The sequence below is a fragment of the Dasypus novemcinctus genome, chromosome 26 (assembly GCF_030445035.2).
Source record: "Dasypus novemcinctus isolate mDasNov1 chromosome 26, mDasNov1.1.hap2, whole genome shotgun sequence".
Taxonomy (NCBI): domain Eukaryota; kingdom Metazoa; phylum Chordata; class Mammalia; order Cingulata; family Dasypodidae; genus Dasypus; species Dasypus novemcinctus.
The window spans coordinates 18,011,907-18,034,192 of NC_080698.1; the positions used below are offsets into that span (position 1 = coordinate 18,011,907).

At 35.8% G+C, this 22,286-nt stretch overlaps 2 protein-coding genes across 2 annotated transcripts in view; one reads left to right on the forward strand and one right to left on the reverse strand.

Annotated features, from left to right (window-relative positions):
• The window catches only part of APPL1 (adaptor protein, phosphotyrosine interacting with PH domain and leucine zipper 1), a 37,114-nt gene extending 22,931 nt beyond the window's left edge, over positions 1-14,183 (forward strand). Inside the window, exons 13-22 of the mRNA XM_004448225.5 lie at positions 568-624; positions 1,997-2,088; positions 2,471-2,653; positions 4,029-4,081; positions 5,425-5,599; positions 5,693-5,729; positions 6,336-6,482; positions 7,041-7,091; positions 7,388-7,477; positions 10,073-14,183. Of these exons, the coding sequence (XP_004448282.1) occupies positions 568-624; positions 1,997-2,088; positions 2,471-2,653; positions 4,029-4,081; positions 5,425-5,599; positions 5,693-5,729; positions 6,336-6,482; positions 7,041-7,091; positions 7,388-7,477; positions 10,073-10,219 (1,032 nt within the window). The 3' untranslated portion in view covers positions 10,220-14,183. The remainder of the gene's footprint in view (positions 1-567; positions 625-1,996; positions 2,089-2,470; positions 2,654-4,028; positions 4,082-5,424; positions 5,600-5,692; positions 5,730-6,335; positions 6,483-7,040; positions 7,092-7,387; positions 7,478-10,072) is intronic.
• A 915-nt stretch (positions 14,184-15,098) lies between these two features.
• The window catches only part of ASB14 (ankyrin repeat and SOCS box containing 14), a 29,009-nt gene continuing 21,821 nt past the window's right edge, over positions 15,099-22,286 (reverse strand). Inside the window, exons 7-10 of the mRNA XM_012528252.4 lie at positions 20,034-20,205; positions 19,053-19,596; positions 17,436-17,589; positions 15,099-15,855 (exon numbers count right to left, since the gene is read on the reverse strand). Coding sequence (XP_012383706.1) covers positions 15,677-15,855; positions 17,436-17,589; positions 19,053-19,596; positions 20,034-20,205 — 1,049 coding nt within the window. The 3' untranslated portion in view covers positions 15,099-15,676. The remainder of the gene's footprint in view (positions 15,856-17,435; positions 17,590-19,052; positions 19,597-20,033; positions 20,206-22,286) is intronic.

The following is a 22,286-nucleotide window of genomic DNA, read 5'->3' on the forward strand; positions in this document are numbered from 1 at the left end:
CTCAGGCACTGGGAATCCTAAAGAGAGAAGCAAAAATGTAGTGCAGACAGCACTTTTCATGTTAATTATTTATACACTTGAAAGAAGGGAAGTAGATAAATATATTCACCAGAAATATATTTAGCTCTTTCTTGCATTGGTTTTAATCATGATATGCAAGTCTAAAATGTCTTGTTTGGTGGAAAAGTAAACATAAATTATTTATGTACATTATTTAAGATGTTATGGCTCACTGTCTTATCAGAATGGTGGTTTGATTTTATGCTTCTCCTACAAATCTATATTGAATGCCAGTTTCTGTTAGAGTTGAGCACTTTAAAATATTGTTATATTTTTATTCTCTTGTGTGAAATAAATTTGGGATTCTTTACTAAATCTGCTCAATGTTCTGTTATACTCTCAAATACTATACATATATATGTGCATATATCTTGGAAAGTTTTTCTTACAAGGAAGAATACATATTATGAATTTTCAGTTTTAGTTGAATATTGAACATTGCCTTTTGGAAGAAGTTTTGTAGAAAATATGTTACTAATTATATTTTTATATTTTTTCCTCTTGCAGTGGATCTGTACAATAAACAACATATCTAAGCAAATATATTTAAGTGAAAATCCAGAGGTAATATTTTTATTTTATAGTACCCAGTTCTAGAAAAATTGAATAGTCCTGTGCCTTACGTGGCATTTTATTTATTAAGTCATAATTTCTTAATTTTAATTAGACCCTGAATGGGGAGCTTTAATATATCATGTATGCAATGAGTGTCTGGTCTTTGTAGAACGTCTGGTCTTTGTAGAACAATAAATTATTTCAGTCAAGCAAAAAATATTTGGGTGTCATCTCTCTGTTTAGCACTGAGGAGGATATAGAAGAAAGGGTATAGAAGAGGAGGATATACAAGAGGAGGATGTAGAAGAAAAGTAAGCTACTGCCTCTGCCCTTCAGCAGTCCATCTGCATGGGGAGGCAAAACCAAAACTTAAACATTTCATATAAAATGGTATCTAATTGAAGGTGTATGATGGTGACTAAAGGCTTAAGTTTAGAAAATGTTAAGATTAGTGTAGACTTTAGAGAAAGTTCTGTGAAGATTGATGGAAACCTGAGCTGGGTATGATGTATCTGTGTTTTAAGGAAAAGAGAAAACTTTGCAGATAAGATATAAAAGCACAAAAGCAGAAATGGTATGTTTATAAAAAACACTAGTGTAATCAGAGTTTAAGTTTCTTGTTGGAGAACAATAGAAATCCAATTTACATGGAAATCACCTAGGGATCTCGTTAAAATGCAAATTCTGATTCAGAAGGTCTGGATGAAGTAGTCTGGGCTCCAGGTTTGGCAATTACATTTTGAGTAGCTAGGGTATCAAACCAGATAAACCCAGCAGTGTAGAGATAGCCAGAGGTGCAGTCCAAACATACAGGCAGAACCTGAGTGTACAGTGAACTCTGGAAGGCATCACTTGGATCCATTTTGCAGTGTGATTGGGCAACGACCTGGCTTTTGAATAATTCGGATTTCTAATACTTTTCTACCAGTTATCAGGACTCTAATTTTCAGTCAGTATTTTCCAGTCAGTATTTCAGTCAGAATATTTCCTACTAATTTTTTCTTTTTTAAAACAATTTATTGAGTGGTGATTATGCCAGGCACTGTGCTAGGTGCTAGCATTACAGTGGTAAACAAACCTTAATCCAGAAAAGGTTTGTTAAATATTTAATCTGGTAGTTAAAAATTTAAACAAAAAACATTTTCTTATTTGTATAGTAGGAAAAAATACCAGACTTTTTCCCTAGATACAGAAAGCAAGAAGAGGCTTAAAGCTTATGACATTGTGAAGTAAATTATGTATCTTAAATATTAAGAGGACTTTGAATTTTGTATTTTAAGTGTAATTTTTAAAAGCATTCTGATATTTCAGAGTCATACTTAAACTTTTAGTTTTCTTACTTTACTAATATTAGTGCTTTTTTTTAAAAAAACCAAAATAGGAGATTGCTGCACGAGTGAATCAATCAGCTCTGGAAGCTATTACTCCTTCTCCATCATTCCAACAGAGGCATGAGAGCCTACGGCCAGCAGGGTCAGTTACCAGACTCTGGGTTATTTAAAGAACTGTCTGGGCTATTTAAAGCTTTACTACTTAAATTACTACTAAATAGTTCACCAAACATACAAAATATTATTAAATTGGTGCTAGAACTGATAAATGATTCCAGATTTCCTTTGCATTTCCAGTGATTTTCTAGATTAGGATGTGAGTCATGTTTTTGAATTTAATAATAGGAAGAAAGAAGGTTGTTGTTAAATAAATGGCTTTGGTTAGGGATTGTGCTCTTATTGAAATATGTTTTACTCTTATCACTGACTTATAAATTTGTTTTTCTTTTCTCATAATTTTAAGTGTTTTGATTTTCAAAAGAGAAAACCAAATGCAATGCCTTCTCATTTTCCTTTGTGCTTAGACAATCTCGGCCACCAACAGTGCGAACCAGCAGTTCAGGATCCTTAGGATCTGAGTCCACAAATTTGGCTGCCCTCTCTCTAGATTCCCTTGTTGCCCCAGACACTCCAATACAGTTTGACATCATTTCTCCTGTGTGTGAAGATCAGCCTGGCCAGGTGAAAGCCTCTGGCCAGGGAGGAAGGTGGGTGATGGCATCACAGGGATGTTGTACTCTTGTCTGTATGGTTTATGATTGCATTTCTACATTTGAGAGTCATCTTTCACATATCATGTGCATCAGCTATGGTGCACTGTCTTTGTTTTCATTACCTAATATAATTCTGGTTTTGTTAGAGAATGCAGTCTTTTCTCTGTGTTTATCTTCTGCCTCAATTAAAGAAGTTAATATAGTTCAAAAAATATTTTAATTCTAAATTGCTTACCAAGTCTGCTTCTTGGGTATTTTCTTTTAAAACTGAAGAAGAAAATGGACAGTCCTATCTTTAAATTGTGATGATATTATAAAATTTCTTGGGGGTAATAACATGTGCTATAGAGTTATTAGAAAATATTTTCTTATATGAGAATAAGAAATCTTCAGTAAGATAGTAAAATATTATCCTGCTATGAATTATTAATGAATCATTTTTTTGCTTATACAACAAAGAATATCCTTATCAAAGCAGTTAAGATTTTTATTTTCTTTGGCTGCTGGTGAAAGAAATGTAACCTAGGGCACATCGTTTATTAAATAGACTGAACACCTAATGAATTGGTAATATAGTAATTTGGACATACATGTCTATGACCAAGAAAAGGTAACTTACTTGATCATATAAATACATTTAGCATTTGATAAAATAGGCCAGACATATATTAAGGAGCTCATTTTCATGTGATCTTAATGCCAGCATAGTTTTAGAATCTCTTTGTCTCCATTTGCTTCCAGGATCTATTTTGAATGGTACTTTTCTTCCTTTATTGTGGTGTGCCCAGTGTGAAGCACACTAAGGAGGGAAGGTAGTTTCCATCTCAAATTCACTTTTCTTCTTGTATTTTGTTACTTTTGTCTTGAGAAATAGAGTTTTAAAACAGGAAAATGTTCAATCATTATAGTTAGCTTGCTCCATGTACTTAGAGAACCTGAAGAGAGATTTTTGTAATCCCAGTAAATCTGTGGAATTTTTTTTTTCAAGCAGCTAAGATTGGAACTAAAACAGCTGTTTTTCTGTGCTAGCTTGTTTAAATTCAGGAACTTGGTTTATTATATTCGATTTTTTGTTGTTTTTTTTCTTTCTTTGTGGTTAAACTTCCAGTCCATCTTTGTCTTCTAAAATTCAGCAACACTGGGTTCAGCCTATTAATTCCTTTAGTGTGTGCAGGCAGGGGCCTTTATCATGGTAATTTGCTTATCAGTAATGTTCTTTAATGGGATAGGCATTTTAGAGCTTTTCATTTTTAAAGGCATAAAGTTTTGCAATGCTTAGTTTTTAATTCTAGTTTCAGTGATTGAGATTTCTTCCATGGTGTTCACAGTAACTGACCATCGGTTCATATTTTTTTCCTAAACTTCTCAGGCGTACAAATCCATTTGGAGAATCTGGAGGAGGTACAAAATCTGAAGCTGAAGGTAAAGCTGAAGAGTTTGTCATTTACACTTGTGCCACTAGGTTGTTTTATTTTCTTTTTAAAGATTAATTTATTCCCCCCCCCATTGTCTGCTCTTTGTGTATTCTTCTGTGTCCACCTGCATTTTTATCAGTGGCACGGGGAATCTGTGCCTCTTTTTCTGTTGTGTGATCTTGCTGCATCGGCTGTCTGTGTGTGCGGTGCCACTTCTGGGCAGGCTGCACTTTTTTTGCGCAGGGTGGCTCTCCTTGACGGGGGCACTCCTTGCATGGGGGGCTCCCCTGTGCAGGGGACACCACTGTGAGCACGGCACTCCTTGTGCACATCAGCACTGCGTATGGGCCAGCTCACCACACGGACCAGGAGACCCTCGGTTTGAACCCTGGACCTCCTATGTGGCAGGCAGACACTCTTATCAGTTGAGCCAAATCCGCTTCCCCCACTATGCTGTTTTAATGTTATCTTTACTTCAAACTTTTCTCTATTTACTCAAAGTGCATTATTTATTTATTTAATTTTTTACAAGATTTATTTTATTTATTTCTCTCCCCTTCCTCCCTGTTGTCTGCTCTCTGTGTCCATTTGCTGTGTGTTTTTCTCTGTCCACTTACATTATCCGTCGGAACTGGGAAACTGCGTCTCTTTTGTTGCGTCATCTTGGTGCGTCAGCTCTCCGTGTGTATGGCGCCACTCTTGGGCGGGCTGCGCTTTATTCACATGGGGTGGCTTTCCTTGTGGGGTGCACTCCTTGTGTGTGGGGTACCCCTATGTGGGGGTGCCTTTGCATGGCAGGGCACTCCTTGCACGTGGGCCTGCTTACCACTTGGGTCAGGAGGTCCTGGGGATCAAACCCTGGACCCTCCACGTGGCAGACAGTTGCTCTTATCAGTTGAGCCACATCTGCTTCCCTCAAAGTGCATTATTTAAAGCAACAGATCTTTATCTGATTTAAGACATTATTCGCACTAAATTATAGACTATTACATTTTTGACCACATAGTCAATTTTTCCAATGCATAAGATATTCTTTAAGTTTTTCCTAACAGCTGATGTTTCACTTCTGCTACTAGAGCGTAATTTTTTTTTCTTTTTCCAGTAGCTGTTTATTTTGGTATAATTCCAAAGTTACAGAAAAATTATAAGAAATTGTTTTTACCCAGAATCACAAAATGCTGAAGCAAATTTGAGACCTTCATTTTCCTATAAATTAACACTGTAGTTTGGACTTATTTCTAAATACCTCCACATTTTTCACTGCCAACTCTAAAAGGAATCAGTGTATTTTATTATTTAGGAAAAGAAATGTGGAATTTAAAAATACATAATATGCCTTGTTCTGTTTAGATTCTATTCTTCATCAATTATTTATTGTCCGGTTCCTTGGTTCTATGGAGGTGAAATCAGATGACAATCCAGATGTTGTTTATGAAACAATGCGCCAGATCTTAGCTGCCCGGGCCATCCATAACATCTTTCGTATGACAGAATCACATTTATTAGTCACTTGTGACTGTTTAAAGTAAGTAGTAATCCCTCCCCTAAAAAAAAAAAAGGTTTACATAATTTCAGCCTAATTAAAATTTGTTTTCCACATTCTTAATGATTATTATAGGTTAATTGATCCACAGACACAAGTTACAAGGCTCATGGTGAGTTCTACATGTTAAAGTTTTATTATAAACCTTTTTGTGCATATATATATGTATCTTGCATCTTTTTAATAATATTGATTCTGCATATTCAGTTATGGTAGTTTCAGTTTTGATTGGTGATTAGGCCATTGTGGTTAAGTTTCTGGCCACATCTCTGTAAGTTATTATTGAACATTCCACATAACTTAAAGAATCACTGCAATCTGGGGTGCTATTTAGTGTATATCCCTTAGTTAGGGGGCATATCTTATATACCAGTGAAACTCACAGTTGGAATTAAAAGGCAAACAGGCCTGAGTTTATTTTATAATTATTTTGAAATAGCTGGCAGTGTGTGTTCCTATTTAATAATACAGACCTTTTTTTTAAATTGAACTGGATTTTACAATTATGTTAATAAAACACATTCAGTATTCAACCTTTTAATCTGCTTGGTAATCCAAACCAAATATCATATTATTTTTCTTGGATTAGCAGTCTGATAAAGATTGGCTTTAATGTTCTATTTCTGATATTTTTACAACTTAGACTATGAGTTTGTCATATGTGAGTTCTGCTCTAATTTGAAAATCTCATTTTTACTTCTGATATTTTCTGTGGCAGTTTCCATTACCCAGTGTAGTTTTATATGCTACACACCAGGAAAATAAGAGGCTTTTTGGATTTGTGCTTCAGACATCAGGAGGGAGAAGTGAGAGTAACCTGTCATCGGTCTGCTATATTTTTGAATCAAACAATGAGGGGGAGAAGGTAAATAGCTTTTCAAAATGTGTTTCTGTTGTGAAATACAGATCATAGTTACAATTCTTACTAAGATTTCTATAAAAAACTCCTAAACTTTGCCTGGTCTGATAGACCTGCTTTGTTTTGAACAGAGCTGAAATGGTGGTCAGGTCTTCTTTCTGACTTCACAGACCTGTATCGTCTTATCCATTGATATCTCTTGGAATCTTGTTGCTTCATTAACCTATCCTGGGAATGGAATATGCTCCCATAATCAGTCATTTTTATATACATTTAGTTTAGAGCAGCAGCAGCAGTGGCTGCTCACTTAAATTCTTTGTAGGCTTTTCTGTTTCAGTAATGAATTTCAGATACTAAGAAGTGGGGCATGTGAAAGAGGTGACAGCCAGTAGTGGCAGCTCATAGACTCTGAGGACTCATAGACTCTTGGGGTAAATCAGCCTTTCTTTGAAGCAATGCTTTATGTGAAGTTATAAAACTAGTTAACATCAGCCATTTAGATACTTGAAGTCATTGCTTTGATGTGAGAACTGCCTGAGTCTTTTTTACTCTTTTCCCTTTCAGATTTGTGATTCTGTTGGAATAGCAAAACAGATAGCTTTGCATGCTGAACTGGTAAGAATCCAAGGCACTTAATTATCCTAGAATGTTAACCTAAAGTAGTATAAAATTTCATATTAGCAAGTAAATAAAATGATTTTGATAAGCAAAGTTAACAATGAATGATATTGATGATACAGCATTTAGAATTTAGATAAAGGAGGGCTTCTATCAAATGTAGACTTTTAGTGCATGTTCATACGTATAAATGGAAAAAAAATTGAAAAGGTTACAAAGATAATGTTAATTCAAATGTCTAAAATTTAGTTATTTCATATTTAATTCAATAATTTTGTTTCTCTCTTCTTTAGGATCGTAGGGCATCAGAAAAACAAAAAGAAATAGAAAGAGTAAAAGAGAAGCAACAGAAAGAACTCAGTAAACAAAAACAAATTGAAAAGGTATGCAGTCCTAATGTCTGGATCTTCTCTTTATGTGGTTTTTGAAATTTCCTTAGAACTGTGACTTTAAGATTTGTATTTCCAAATGAAGGTCTGTTTCTGCTTGCTCAGCCACTTCATAACCAAATGATTCGTAGCATATCAGGAAAGGGTGACATCTGCCTTCTGATATGTTGTTTGCATTTTAGTTATACTGGCATGTAATGAGACCAACTGTTTAGTAAACATCAGAATTTTTATATTTCATTGAGGGCTGTCTCTTTCAAAGCAGGTCTTTTGAGAGCCTACATAGACTTAACTACCATTGTTGAAAGTCATATTGGGCCTATAGAGTCCACAGCCTGGGATATAGATACATGTGTATCTGTATAGCAGTCAATAGATATAGATTGATTTAATGTGCCAGGAGAGTTAAATTATTGACCATCCAACAGGATAATTAAAAAAATTTTTATTGTGGTAACATACGTGTAACATAACATTTCTGATTTTAATCACCTTCAAGTAAACAACTCCGTGTTAACTTCATTCACAGTGTTGTGACACTATCAACATTATCCATTACCCAAACTTTTCATCACCCCAAACAGCAGCTCTACCAACAGGATAATTTTTTTTTCTTTTTTAAAAATTTTTATTGAAGTATATCATTCATACATGAACACACATAAACAATAAGTGTATAGTAAAGATTGCGAACTTACATACATAACATCACACAGGGGTCTCGTACATCATCCCTCCACCAACTCTTTGCATTGGTTTGAACCATTTGTTACAAACTATGCAAGAGCATTGTCAAAATATTACTACCAACTATATTCCTTATCTTACATTTGATGTATTTTTCCCCCAACCCATACTATTTTTTAAAAAATATATTTTTGTTACAGATATTGTGAACTTGCAAAATAATTATACAGATGTGTAGATTTCCCATACAACTCTACACCCTAGTGGAACGTTTGTTACAGATAATGAGATAATATCATCAGACTATTAACACCAATCATGGTCCATAGCATACATTTGGCACACTTTTTCCATACACCTCCATTATCAACACAGTACAGCTTGGCATTGATGCAGGAATATTATAGTACTGCTGTTAGCCATAGTCTGTAGGTCACACCAATTGTAGTTTTCCCATGTTTCTTCATATTACCATCACATCTGCTCTAGCTAACAGAAGGACTCTCTTGCATCTGTACCCCTAACCACAATTCTCAACTGCCTCTGGGTTCACTGTGTTATTCAGTCCCTAGATTATTCTTTAGCTTTCTTTCTATTGACATTTAGTTCCCCAGACTACCTTTTTCAGTCACAATCCCTTTTATAAACCAATTGCTACTCACTATAATGTGTTACTATCAACTCTATCCATCTCCACACTTTTACAGTCAAGTTAATTAAAACTTCTACGTACATTAAGCATCCATAGTTCTTCTCAACCCTCCTCTTTTCTCTTTATAATATATACTCTAGGTTTTAATTTCATGTGTTTATTATTTGTGTTGAGTTCATATTAATGAGACCATGCAATATTTGTCCTTTTGTGTCTGGCTTACTTCGTTTAGTATAATGTCTTAAGTCATCCATATTATCCCATATGTCCCAATTTCATTTCTTCTTACTGCAGCATAGTATTCCATCATACATATATACCACATTCTGTCTACCCTTTCATTGGTGGATGGACAGTTGGGTTGTTTCCATCTTTTGGCAATTGTGAACAGTGCCGCTATGAACATTGGTATGCAGATGTCTGTTTGTGTCATAGTTTTTGTTCTTCTGGATAGATTCCTAGGAGAGGAATTGCTGGATCATATGGCAGTTCTAAATTTAGCTTCCTGAGGAACCACCAAACTGTCTTCTACAGAGGCTGCACCATTTTGCGCTCCCACTAACAGTGAAGGAGCCAACAGGATAATTTTAATGGAAACAAATTTCAGAGCAAAATCTGGAGAATGCATTGGATAGGCGATCCATGAGATTGTAAGAGCCTATTATGGATAGTGGCATTGTTAGTAGGAATGGAAAAGTGGAAGCAGCTGTGGAATACTTAACGAGAACAAATCAGCAAGAATTGACAATGGACTAGATGTATGGACAGGGGAGAGGGAAGTGGCAAAGATGACACTGAAGTCAAACCTACTTGACTAGGTTGAGGGAAGGTGACATCTAATTTAACAAGATAAATTGGGCAAAGCTGAAAAGGTTGGCCTGGACAGGGAGAATATGGGAGAATTAGGGGTTGGGTGATCAATTGTGAAGCTTTCAGTGTGAAGTGAGACACGATGATGGCCCTGAACTTGGTTGTTGAACATGAAAACAGTAAAGAAGAAAACCTTTAGTTTAATTTTTGTTTGAATGTTGGCTTTTATAGAGTTTCTAGAATGATGCCCAAATTCGCTTCAGTGTTGCGTTGATTGGGTTTCCTTTCTTGTTTGGTGTTGCTATTCTTTTCAGCAAGTTGTCAGAATTCTGCATACATATTTATGACAGAAGGTTTGAAATTGCTCTCAAGTATGTATTTAACTGCATTGTTTTTTGTTTGACTGCAAACAATAGTTTCTTTTCTTTCTTTTCTCCTAGGACCTAGAAGAACAAAGTCGGTTGATAGCTGCCTCCAATAGACCAAACCAAGGCAGTAGTGAAGGGCAATTTGTTGTCCTTAGTAGTAGCCAGTCAGAAGAGAGTGATTTGGGAGAAGAAGGAAAGAAGAGAGAGTCAGAAGCATAAACTTATCCTTGCTTTTTTGGTGATATCACCCCTCCCTTCCCCCTGGAATTTATTGACAATTTCTGTGGTGAAATGGCACAAGGTAACAACTATGTTGAAATAACAAGGAGGAGACTAAGCGTTGTATATGCTTCTTTCTTTTAGCTTCATTTTAAAAAATTAGATTGAACTTGTGATTTAGGTTTACATTGATTTTTTTTTTTTCTCCTTAAAATAACATACTATGCAGTAACATCAAATACCACATGCCTAACGAAACCTGCTCATCTTCCTAAAGTAGATTGCCGAGATATACATTTGCTCAAGGCCTTTTTTTCCCTTCAATTTATGAACTTTTTATCTTGCTTCATAATTGACTATGAGCATAAGAAATCGTTTATTCTTCAGCTTCAAATCTTTGTGGGTATATTCCCTCTTGTTTCATTAAGAAGTTTTGGACTGAATAAGTTTGAACCTTGTATGTAGAGAATTCTACAAGTTTCAAGTATTTTAACAATACTAAATGTGCAATAGAACTTTTATAAAATAATTAGAACAGAGATTTTAGACTTAAAGATTCAAATTGTGACAGGTGGTACTGTTGATTTCAGGGCACTTTCTTGGATTGTGGGAAAGAAGCTTAAGTATCTTCAGTTCAAGATGGATATAGCCCTTGGCATTTTATCATCATTTTCTTAGTTCTCAGGTTGGGACTTGAATTATTGCTGCAGAGCAGTAATGGTTAAAATAAGATTTTGGAATTTATTAACAGGGATTTTTTTTTTAGTTTTTTCAAATACATTTTAGATTAGGAGTTAGAGGTAAAGATATTGTTATAGGATGAGACATGTATTTTCTGCATTGCGTGAAATAATTTTTATTGAAAGTCAACTGACATTTCAAAAGAAGTTCTAGAACAATTATGTTTCCTGCATAAAGAAAAAAATTTCCGGAGTTTAGAAAATATCTTTTAAATATCAGACTGATATTCCCAGTATTTTCATAATCCCATGTTTTGATAAAATACTGAATCATCACTTTATATCCACAAAGGCAAATAACTCATGTATGAGAATGGAATAATTTGCACTAATTATTGTAAATATGTCTCTTTAAATGAATAAAAGGTCTAGCTCTATGAAAAATTGGAAAGAAATTAAATGCCTGATATACTATATAGGAGAGTTAACTAAGGAAGGATTTTAGCCTGGTGCCAAGGTTAAATTGACATCTCTTACTGTCTATACCTTCTATGTCAAAACTTGATTTTTTAAAAAATCAGATTTTTAACATTGCTGATTGAAACTATTCATGTGTTTCACATGAAAAAGTATATGTAACAAGTTAAATAAATTGAGTAAAATATTTTATGTATTTACAAATTTTCAAGAGGTTAGCCACTTAGTAATTTTGCAAGGGGAAACCCTTTTGTTCTTGATAGACAATTTTTTCTTCTTAGTTCTGAATTAAAAAAGGTATCTATTTTAGTTCTCCCAATGTAGCTTGGCTGTTTTATGCTATGTTATGTACAATATTTTCTGCAGGAATAGGATAGATGATAATTAAAAATAAGATCATATTCTTTTTGTCCATATGCCAAATGGGAGTACTGGTTATTTAATACCCTTTGAAAACAAATAGTAAAAAGATGGAAGATTACAGAATACTTAAAAAAGTCTGATTACTAAAGGGAATGCGTTAATGAAGTTTATCATTTCTTATTGAAATTTATTCTGTGGTCAGTACTTGATCATGTCGAGTCTTGCTGCTTTTAAGACCTGTTTGAGAGTTAGCAAGTTTTCTGTTTTATTAAATTTTGTTGATACTTTGTTATCTCACTTAGTTCAGATGAAACCAGTCAACATCAGGAGGTAGTTTTACTTGGGTTGGTACTTTGCATGGTTGTGAAGTGCTAACCTGCTTTAGCCGTCTGGGTCAAATTGTAGGCTATAGTTAAGGGTACTGGCAGACTTAAGGATATCGGTCGGACTTGTAGTTCCTTTCAAGTCGTGTTTTTTCATAGGAATTTTCACAATAACACAGCCATGTCCAAAGGTCAGACCAAAGTGCATTCCAGTGCCAAATACAAGTTATGTGGATTTAATGATTTTAGATTATTCAACCTCTGCACTATTCCATTAATGCAGATAGTTAAGCATCAACTTTAATCAGCTCTCCTTTTTGTTTAAAGAAGACTACTCATGAGTTTCAGTCTAACATTAAAGCTGAGCCTAGTCTGTTATCCTCCTTGTAATCTCATCTAACTCTAAAATGCTTTGGTGATGATGGGACTAGATTTGGGGTTATCTTTTTCAGATTCCATTTTTTACTTAATGGTTTTTTTCCCCAAGAAATTAACAAAGCTTCTTTAAAAGAAAAGAAATTAAGTCTACCTAATTCTGCTGTGCACTCTGCTACCTATGTGAACAGTCCTTTTGTAACTATGATAATGAAGTTAATGGGTAGGATACCAGTTACTTCTCCCTTTTTAAATTGTAAAAATTGTTAGCAAGGGACTGAAACATTACCTTGAATAGAGTCCTTAAAGCAACTCTAGTTTTTGTCATATCTGCAATAATTACTTTGTATTTAATTTCAAGAATTCTCAGGCTCCACAGTGGTAAATTTATGTTACCTTTCTGCTTGAAAAAAGGACAATTAGGATGCATATAACATCCTATGTAATGTATAATCTTATGTGGTAAAGACATCTGAGTTAATTTCGAAGTTATATCTAGAAACCACAAGTATTTAAAATTTGCATCTTATACATGCTGACAGACTAGCCCTCAGAGCAAGTGTATTGCAAAACCTCTGCCACCTGAATTAATAAAATGAAAATGTTTGTTGGTTTTGACAACAACCTCCTGATATTCAAACTGAACTTCCAATAGTCAAACCCATTGTAGCAAGCCCTTTATTTTATTTTTAGCACATGAGATTTTATTCCTTTATATTAATTAGTTCTATATAAGGATTTCAAACTGGAACTGTATTTTTTTTTAACCAATCTCTTCAGTTAATATGAGAGCTGGGCATTAAGATTTAACTAATGTGCAAAACCTACCTTGTATATTTAGTGATTTTGTAATGTAAGTTAATTGGCTAATTCTGATACTGTTAATCATGTGGCATACAATTTAAAAATCATACATTTCTCTTTAGAATTAGATTTGAAAAACTTGTCTTTTTTTTTGCTATGGTCATACAAGTGTGGGGCAGAGGACTTATTTTTTTCATTTTGTCAAAATAGGTATTTGTTGACAAGGCTTCAAGAAATATACTGTTAGAAAATTTTTTAGTGTATAATAAAATCTATGATTTTTTGTAGTCTTTTTGTATGAGATATTCGATATATGCTTTGAATTGTATTTCCCCAAGTAATTTCAAATGATGTTTGTAAAAACAATTGTACTTTGTCCTAATCTGTTGGGCTCTCAAGACAGCTAAAGTTTAAAAAAAAAAAAGTCATTTATTGGCAGAAGTTTGTTACAGAAGCAAACTAATTCATCACTAGCAACATTTTGTTTTCTTTTAGCAAAGCAAAGAGGTTTTTCAGTAATTACCCTAAATTTCTTATAGGCAATGTGTATTTGCTACTGTTTGGTCCTTCTCAAAGGAATTCCCATAATTTAAAGGGGCAAGTTATTGTGAACATCAGCTTACATGGCTTGGACCTGTAGTTTTAATACTAACACATATTCCTCACATGTGCTCTTTATAGTTTCTTATAGCACCTTACCAAGTCCTTTGCTTCTACTAGGAGTTTGTGTTCTGATTTGTTCTGAATTTTAATAAAGTTTATACACTTTTAGAAGGTCCAGGGAATGGGTGAAATGAACTTTAGAATTATGTAATTTATTGGATATAGGTGCATGTAATATCCTAAATATATTTGTATATTGACACACATATAATCTATCACTCACTTAAAAACAAATACCACAGTTTGATTAAAAAAAATAAAAACTGTTCATGCTGGCTAGTTTTGCCAAGTTTTTTTTTTTGTGTTTGTGAACAACTGTATTGTCGTTAAAAATAATTTTAACTCAATGCTTACTGAAATGAAATGGTCTACATAATCTTGAATCCCTACAATAGAAGGAATTCATTTAGCTTAGTTTCCCTAAATGAGCTATATCATGCTAAAAAATATCCTAAGCCTAACATATAAATATAAAAATATAAAGGCTACAGCTGTCTGATCCTGTGGCAAAAATGGGCCATATCCTACCTTTCTGGTGTCCGTGCTGATGTGCTGTCTGAATGCTACATAGATGTGGCTGAATGAAGGCCTTCTCCTTTTCTTAGACCTCATTTTCCATGTATAGAAACCTGTGCTGACATGCAGCTTAGAATATATACTTTAACATCCTATAACTGCTTCTATTAATGAGCCCTCCCTCTCTAGGGAGGTATTATGTTATATGCAGTACTCTTTTTTAAAATTTTTAAAATTTATTTCTCTCCCCTCCCCCCAGTTGTCCATTCATTGTGGTTCTTCTGTGACCACTTCTATCCTTATCATGGCACCGGGAATCCGTGTCTCTTTTTAAAGTTGTGTCATCTTGCTGCACTGGGAATCTGTGTCTCTTTTTAAAGTCGTGTCATCTTGCTGCGTCAGCTCTCTGTGTGTGTGGCGCTGTTCTTGGCAGGCTGCACTTTCTTTCACACTGGGCGGCTCTCCTTACAGGGCACACTCCTTGCACGTGGGGCTCCCCTACGTGGGGGACACCCCTGTGTGTTAGGGCACTCCTTGCGCACATCAGCACTGTGCATGGGCCAGCTCCACATGGTCAAGGAGGCCCGGGGTTTGAACCGCGGACCTCCCATGTGGTAGGCAGACGCCCTATCCATTGGGCTCGTATGCAGTACTCTTAATGAAAACCAGAAGCCGCCATTTTTAAAAATACTTTGTTTGCCTTCAGTGATCACATTAACCAATAAATCGTAACCCATAGCCAAGTTTGCAAAAAGAAGGGACATATATTTCCCATTAATGATGAAATTTCAATTGATAGGTCTATTTTAGTGAACTGAGTTACCCACCTTAGTACTTGATTCTTCTAGGACACATTGTCAGACACTAAATTGGCATCAGGACTTTTGCACAAAAACTTTTCGACCATCACTAGGGTCAGTATGCCTCCAGTCCAATCACTAAGGCATTTTATATATGTACTTCTCTATAAAAAGGATTACTGTTATAAAAATGTGGATTCATACACTTAATATATAAGATCAGTATAGAATTAGTACTGACATTTAAATTTTTACTGTTTGGGTTTATCTTTTTAGAACTCTTTTAGAATCTTAACCATCTATATTGAGAGTCTGTGATCAGAGTGACTTTTTAAAGAATGTAGGCTGTATTGAGACTTTAGTTGCTGGGTAAAGCCAAAAATATCAATCATACATAACAGATCAAATTTTCAAAATACAACTGTAGATTATACCTTTTCCTTTAGAATAGTTTCATTACCAGTTTCCTATAAAAGCTTCTTGTCCGTAAAGGTCATATTCTTTGTAAAGGACATATGCTTTTAGACAATTGGGTAATGGAAGAAATGACATGAAGACAGGGCAGCGCAAATGTAAACGTCCCATGCATTTCCGGATCTTTAGGCGGCACAGATGTTTTAGGGAGCAAGGATTTGCTAAAATGAAAGAAACAGGCACATTATTTAAAAGGAAAAAGAACTGCTTTACTTGAAAAAAAAAAAAAAAACCCTCTTCCCCTTCCCCATCCCCATTGTCTGCTCTCTCTGTCCATTTGCTGTATGTCGTCTGTGTCTGCTAGTCTTCTCTTCAGGCTGCACTGGGAACCCATCCTGGAACCTTTTGGAGTGGGAGAGAGGTGCTCAATCTCTTGTGCCACCTCAGCTCCCTGGTTTGCTGCATTTCTTATAGTCTTTCCTCTGTTTTTTTTTTGTTGTTGTTGCATCATCTTGCTGGGCCAGCTCTCCATTCAGGCCAGTGCTCTTGCACAGGCCAGCTCACGGGGCCGGCCAGTTTGCTTTCACCAGGAAGCCCTGAGAATCAAACCCTGGATATCCCATAAAGTAGATGGGAGCCCAATCGCTTGAGCCACATCTGCTTCCCCTGCTTTGCTTTAGTGATCCTAGAGTTTAATTAGCAAGTGTGTTTTATACTTAAGCTACCAACATTTTTATTTGCTGTTACTAAATGGGAAAATCAATAGGGAAGTGGTTTTCCAGTTCTCATTGTAACCCTTCATGTAGAAATGGTTTCAGAGCCATATCAAGTCCAAAGACTGGAATTGAGGTCATTCTGGTCTGTTAGACCTTAACTCCTTAAATTTGCATGTATTAGACACTTTCCTGCCTCCCTCACAGGCTAAAAACTGAAGCTAACTGTCCAGGGAAAATGAGATAAAAAGAAATTCTTTTTAATTTGACTTATGTGCTAATGTGAAAGAATTTAGTTTGGAGAAGGGTATCTTTCATTACTCTTTACAAGCTTAGATCTTGGTATTTTCTTGCCCCTGGTTTCACTGCCATTTTATAACTTTTAATTCCTTTGTCTACAGTGTTCCTTCATAGTCATGGTTTAGGTTGATTGGGAAAAAAATACTACCTACTTATAAAAAAGTTATTACCTAACAGATCTTATCTACTGGAAAATGGTAATACAAATTAAGGGTAGTGGGAAGCAGACTTGGCTCAATGGTTAGAGCGTCCACCTACCACATTTGAGGTCCATGGTTCAAACCCAGGACCTCCTTGACCCGTGTGGAGCTGGCCCGTGTGCAGTGCTGATGCACGCAAGGAGTGACGTGCCATACAGGGGTGTCCCCCGCGTAGGGGAGCCCCACACGCAAGGTGTGCGCCCCATAAGGAGAGCCGCTTAGCGCGAAAGGAAGTCCAGCCTGCTCAGGAGTGGCGCCGCACACACAGAGAGCTGATGCAGCAAGATGACACAACAACAACAACAACAAAAGACACACATTCCCTAGCCACTGACAAGAACAGAAGCGGGAACAGAAGAACACACAGTGAATGGACAGAGAGAGCAGAAAACCGGGGCGGGAGGGGGGGGAGAATTTTTAAAAACCTTTAAAAAAAAATTAAGGGTAGTTGTAAACATTTTCTAGGTAGGAATAAAATTTTTCTTGGTTTCTATAGGTCAAGCTTTTAGAAGGGAAAACTTTTAATCAGAACAAATGAGAATGCAATTAATATTTTTAATGAGAGTCTTCTATAAGAAAGATACTTACTCAAGAGAAAATGGATTTCTGACCAGAGCCCCTGTTTTTGGAGCACAGTTTTCAACTTTGAACAGATCTGAACTCGATCGACATAATCAAGGAGCACTCGAACAACTTTTCCAGAAAGATGTTGCAGCCACGACAAAGTTATTACTTCACAGAACTGGGGAAGAAAATTAGAACTATGAAAGTAAATAGGAAGTATTGAATATTGTTCAGCATAGTAGACAAAAGAACTCTAAATTCAGAGTCAGGAACCAAGGTCTCAAATTTCTCGTTTATAAACTAAGGCATTGAACAAGAAAATCTAGCTCTTAGCTCTAACATTTGGAAAAATACTTAGCATCTACTATGTTTTCAGAACTATGTAAGGTATAATGAGGTATGACAGAGACTGTCACATAAAACTGTTAACCCCTTTAGTTGGTCTCATAGTGGCTGTCTGGAATAAAGATTACATGTCCAGATTCACTTGCACCTAGGGGTAGCCACATAACTAAATTTGGTCATTGGGATGTAAGTAAAAGCATGAGCCAACTCAAAAATGGGCTGGACTGTAGATTTGAGTCCCTGCTGTGAATTGTGAAGCTGTCCAGCAAGGAGGCTACTCACCTTTGGACTATATGTGAGAGAGGAATGAGTCGTCTTGTTAAGCCACTCATTTTGGGTTTTCTACATCAACTAAACTGAATCCTACCCTAATTATAAAGGATATGACAGTTTCTGCTTCAGGTTTGTTACATTCTCTCAGATAAGATACCCCTATGAGAAGTCAAGTAATACTATATGAAATATCAGGAAATATAATAAAAGATGATATATATCTAAATGCCAAGTTAATGATTTAGAAAGTACATCCAATATTAAAAATAACAAAAATAATGATACATTATTAAAATGGTAATAACATTTGCCTTTTACTTTTCAGAATTGATTCAGTGATTTCTCAATTCACCATTTTATTTCTATTTTCAGATTTTTTTATAATCATGAATTTAGTTATTTACAGAGCCCTCCTATATGCTAAGCACAGCTCTATAAGCTGAAGAAAGTGAACAAGAGCTTACATTCATGCATTTGTGGGGAGAGACACAAAAGGTAATTTGAGATAGTGATAAAAAAGAAATGAACAGCAGGATGAGAAAAGGATTGCGAGAAAGGTACACTTTAATAAGGTGGATAGGGAAGGGCCTCTTTGAGGAGGTCATATTTGAAATGAGACCTAAATGACACTTAGAAGACATTTAAAAACCCAGGGGACAAGTTTTCCCAAATTGGAGAAAATAAAAGTGACCAATTAAGTAGGGGGGAACCAGGATACTTGCTTATTCAAGGAAAAAGCATAACTGATACATAAGATGGCATTCATTCTTCAAAATCATGCACAGGTATAACCTCTGTTGTGAAACTCCAGGTAGAGTTAAATAATTTTCAGAACTTTTTCTGTGCTTTTTACATCTTCCTATTATTGTGTTTATTTTATATTAGAATGATTTTATTGTATCATTTTATATTAGAATCTTTTCAACCATGAACTTCTGGAGAGAGCATATGGAGTCTTTTTACTTTGGTTTAGGGCCACTAATACTGACTATATAAGATAATACAGCCAATACTGGGGCTTACCATAGTATCTTTGATAACAGTGGATGTCCAGCCTTCAAATGTATAGATAGGATGAACTTTATCCCCATGAGGACAATCAAAACATCGCTCTGCGTCATACCCATAATTCAATAGCATCCTGAGCATGACTTCATCTTTCAGCGTGTATTGCAGTGCTGATGGGAAGTGTAAAGGGTTAACTCTACAGAAGTAATTGACATTGGCTCCATGCCGAAGCAGCAGACTTATCAGCTCATAGTTGCCCATCCTTAGGGCTATCTGGAGACAGTTAACTGGGTCTTGATTAGGCAAAGCTCCAGCACTCAGAAGAAGCTTAACTGAAGAGAGGTCACCATTTGATACGGCAAAATACAAAGCTGACTTCCTTCCGTCATCATAGTGTTTGCGAATTCTCTGATCTAGCATGAAATTCACATCATATCCAGCCTGGATGAGAAGTTCCAGGCATTCGGGGTGTGATCCTGCTGCTGCGCAGTGAAGTGGGCTGATCCCACTCTGCTTAATGGCAGCCAAATCCGTAACTGGAACCAAAATCTTGAGCGCTCTGAGAAAGAATTTCAAAATAGTTTTTCTTAAGATGCAACATTAACCTATTTTTTATTGTTTTAGAATAGCACTGAATGATATTAGTATCAGGTGTTATTTAAACAACCCCCCCCCCCAAAAAAAAGAAGGCTTAACTCTTGAGTCCAGAAGCTCAGATACCAAGTAGAGTAAATGGAATTACTATTTGGATTATAAATTAGCCAGTTAGTTGAAACTCGAGGCTCCCCAGTTTGCCAGAGGAGCTGATAATACAATAAATAGCTTAGTCTCTTCAATAGCTATAAAGGATTGCTGACTTTACCACTTTCTAGATGGTCAAGAGTTTTCTTCTCTTAAAGAGCTGTGGAAGATACAGACTATAAAGTTCCTAGAAGCTGTTTAGAAAGTGATAGCTATTATTATTTCTACTATTTACAATAATGTATTTGAACTTACAATAAGTGGCCTCTGTCAGCTGCCACATGAATGGGCAGGTGACCTGAACTCTTTGGGATGTTCGCATCAGCTCCATACTCTAGCAAGAGAGTCACTGAGTCTGGATTTCCTCCACTAGCTGCTTCAAGTAAGATGGAAGAGGAATCAGAGGCCTGACCCAGAGCATTGGCTCCTAAGAGGAGGAAGAGTCTTGTTAAGCAATCTTAACATTATAGCACCACCAAAAAGCAATTATTGAGCATCTACTCTAGCAAAGCACTAAAAGTCAAAGAAATAAAACTTGAATCTCCTGCTCACAAACTGTATATAATCTGGCTGGGGAGAAAAACAGTGGCAAAAGCATTCTCCAAATTATAAGCAGGTTGACTGTCAAAATAATTTTCTAAGTCATTTTGGAACTTGAAAATTCTGGTAGAAATAATTTTATAAATGGTGGTTTTATATCCAGAGTAGTACACAAAAGCCCACTTAAGTCATAACACACTTACATATAGGGTGGTACTAATAATCCTGTTGAATATTCCCAAGACGTTTAATAATTACGTTCTGGTGGAAAGGGGTAGTTGCTCTGCTTTAACGTATTCTTAGAGAACCATTCATAGTAAGAAACATGAATTGTTTTTAATTGAAGTTGGAAACTACTGATAATTAACATGATAAATCATAGTACCCTGGACAAAAAGTATCATCTGAATGGTATGGATAATACAGGTATAGGCAAAATGTCTTCTAGAAGATCTCAAGGCTGTGAGGGGAGCTAGGAGGTGAAGGAGAGGAAAGGGGGTTGACTCAGTTGTAGAAGGTGCCTAAGTAAAATGGTCTCTGAAGAACAGCCTTTGGATAGAGGAGAGGAAGGCATTCCAGGCAGATTAACAGTTCAAATACAAAAGACTTAGTAAGCTTAGTTTATAATTTGGTCCAGACTCCATAAGAGTCATCAGGGTACAGTGGCTGCCCAAGAACTTTATGCCTAGAACACTTTATAAAGATGTCTCACTGACGAGCCTGTATTAGTGAGTGCTCACCGTGTACCGATCCCTTTATGCATATCATTTCTAAACTTCACAACAATCCTAAGAAGTAGGTACTAATATCATTTTAAAGATGATGAAACTGAGACTCATTAAGTTGCAGTGATTTCCCCAACGACACACATAACTAGTAAGCAGTGTAGCCAGAATTCACATGTAGGTCTGCCAGACCCAGCACCAATTTCTCTGATGCCATGTTGCCACTCTGCTCTTCTGTTAACTATTAGCTCTGTCACTTTTTGCAAATTACTTTGTAAAGGGGTTACTTGATAAGGAAAAAGCTAACACTAAGGTCAGTTGATGCTGATTCCTTTGAAGGGTGAAGGATTTAAACTGAAGTCTATTTCCTGTCCTCTATTTTAATCAGTAATCCTCACACAATGTTATCCTTTCTTCAAAGATGAAGGACTCATTGTCTACTTTTGTTATTCCAGCTAATATCTTTAGACATCTCTCTCATTGTTCATTTAAAACATTTTTACTTAAAAATATCTTATGGCCATTGATAGAAAACTAGCCACCTCTGTATAATAGAAAAGACTTGGGTAAGCCTTAAAAAGCACAAGGTTGTTCTTAAATATAGAAGCTACTACAGCCGAGAATTGTTGGAGACCAGAACCATGTATTGCTAAGGAAAGAAAAAAGGCTCCCTGATACAAACAGGGAGGAGAGTAAAAAAAGATATTTTAATATTGGGACTTCATTAAATCTTGGTAAAGGTTTATGTTTTTGTTTTTTGAAGAAAAATCCTTAGGTATTACATCTCTAATAGTGTCATCAGTGGGGAGTTCCTCAAAAACAATAAGTGCCAAAGTTCTCTGAGCTAAGGGTCTCTGCCTTTAACCCAGAAGCTAAAATGACTACAACTACAGCATTGACTGAAGGCATCTGGTTCCATGTCTGACCCTCATCTTCCTAAAGCACAAAATGATACCTACCACAGAGAATTTTTAGAGGATTACTTGAGGCAACATTTGTGGCTTAATGTCTGGAGAACTGGGACCAAAAGAGAAGAAATCAGGAAGAATTTCCTAACAATTGAAGTCACTGATAACAGATCAGACTGCCTCATGACTTAATTTAAGCAGAGACAACAGGTAGGTTATGTTGCAGGGTCTTTGCTTCATAATTCCAGAAAAGAACAACATGCAAAAAGTTCAAAAACAACTATTCTCTTGGTACAGTCAGGGTACATTAAGTAAAAGAGTAACTGCATCATACT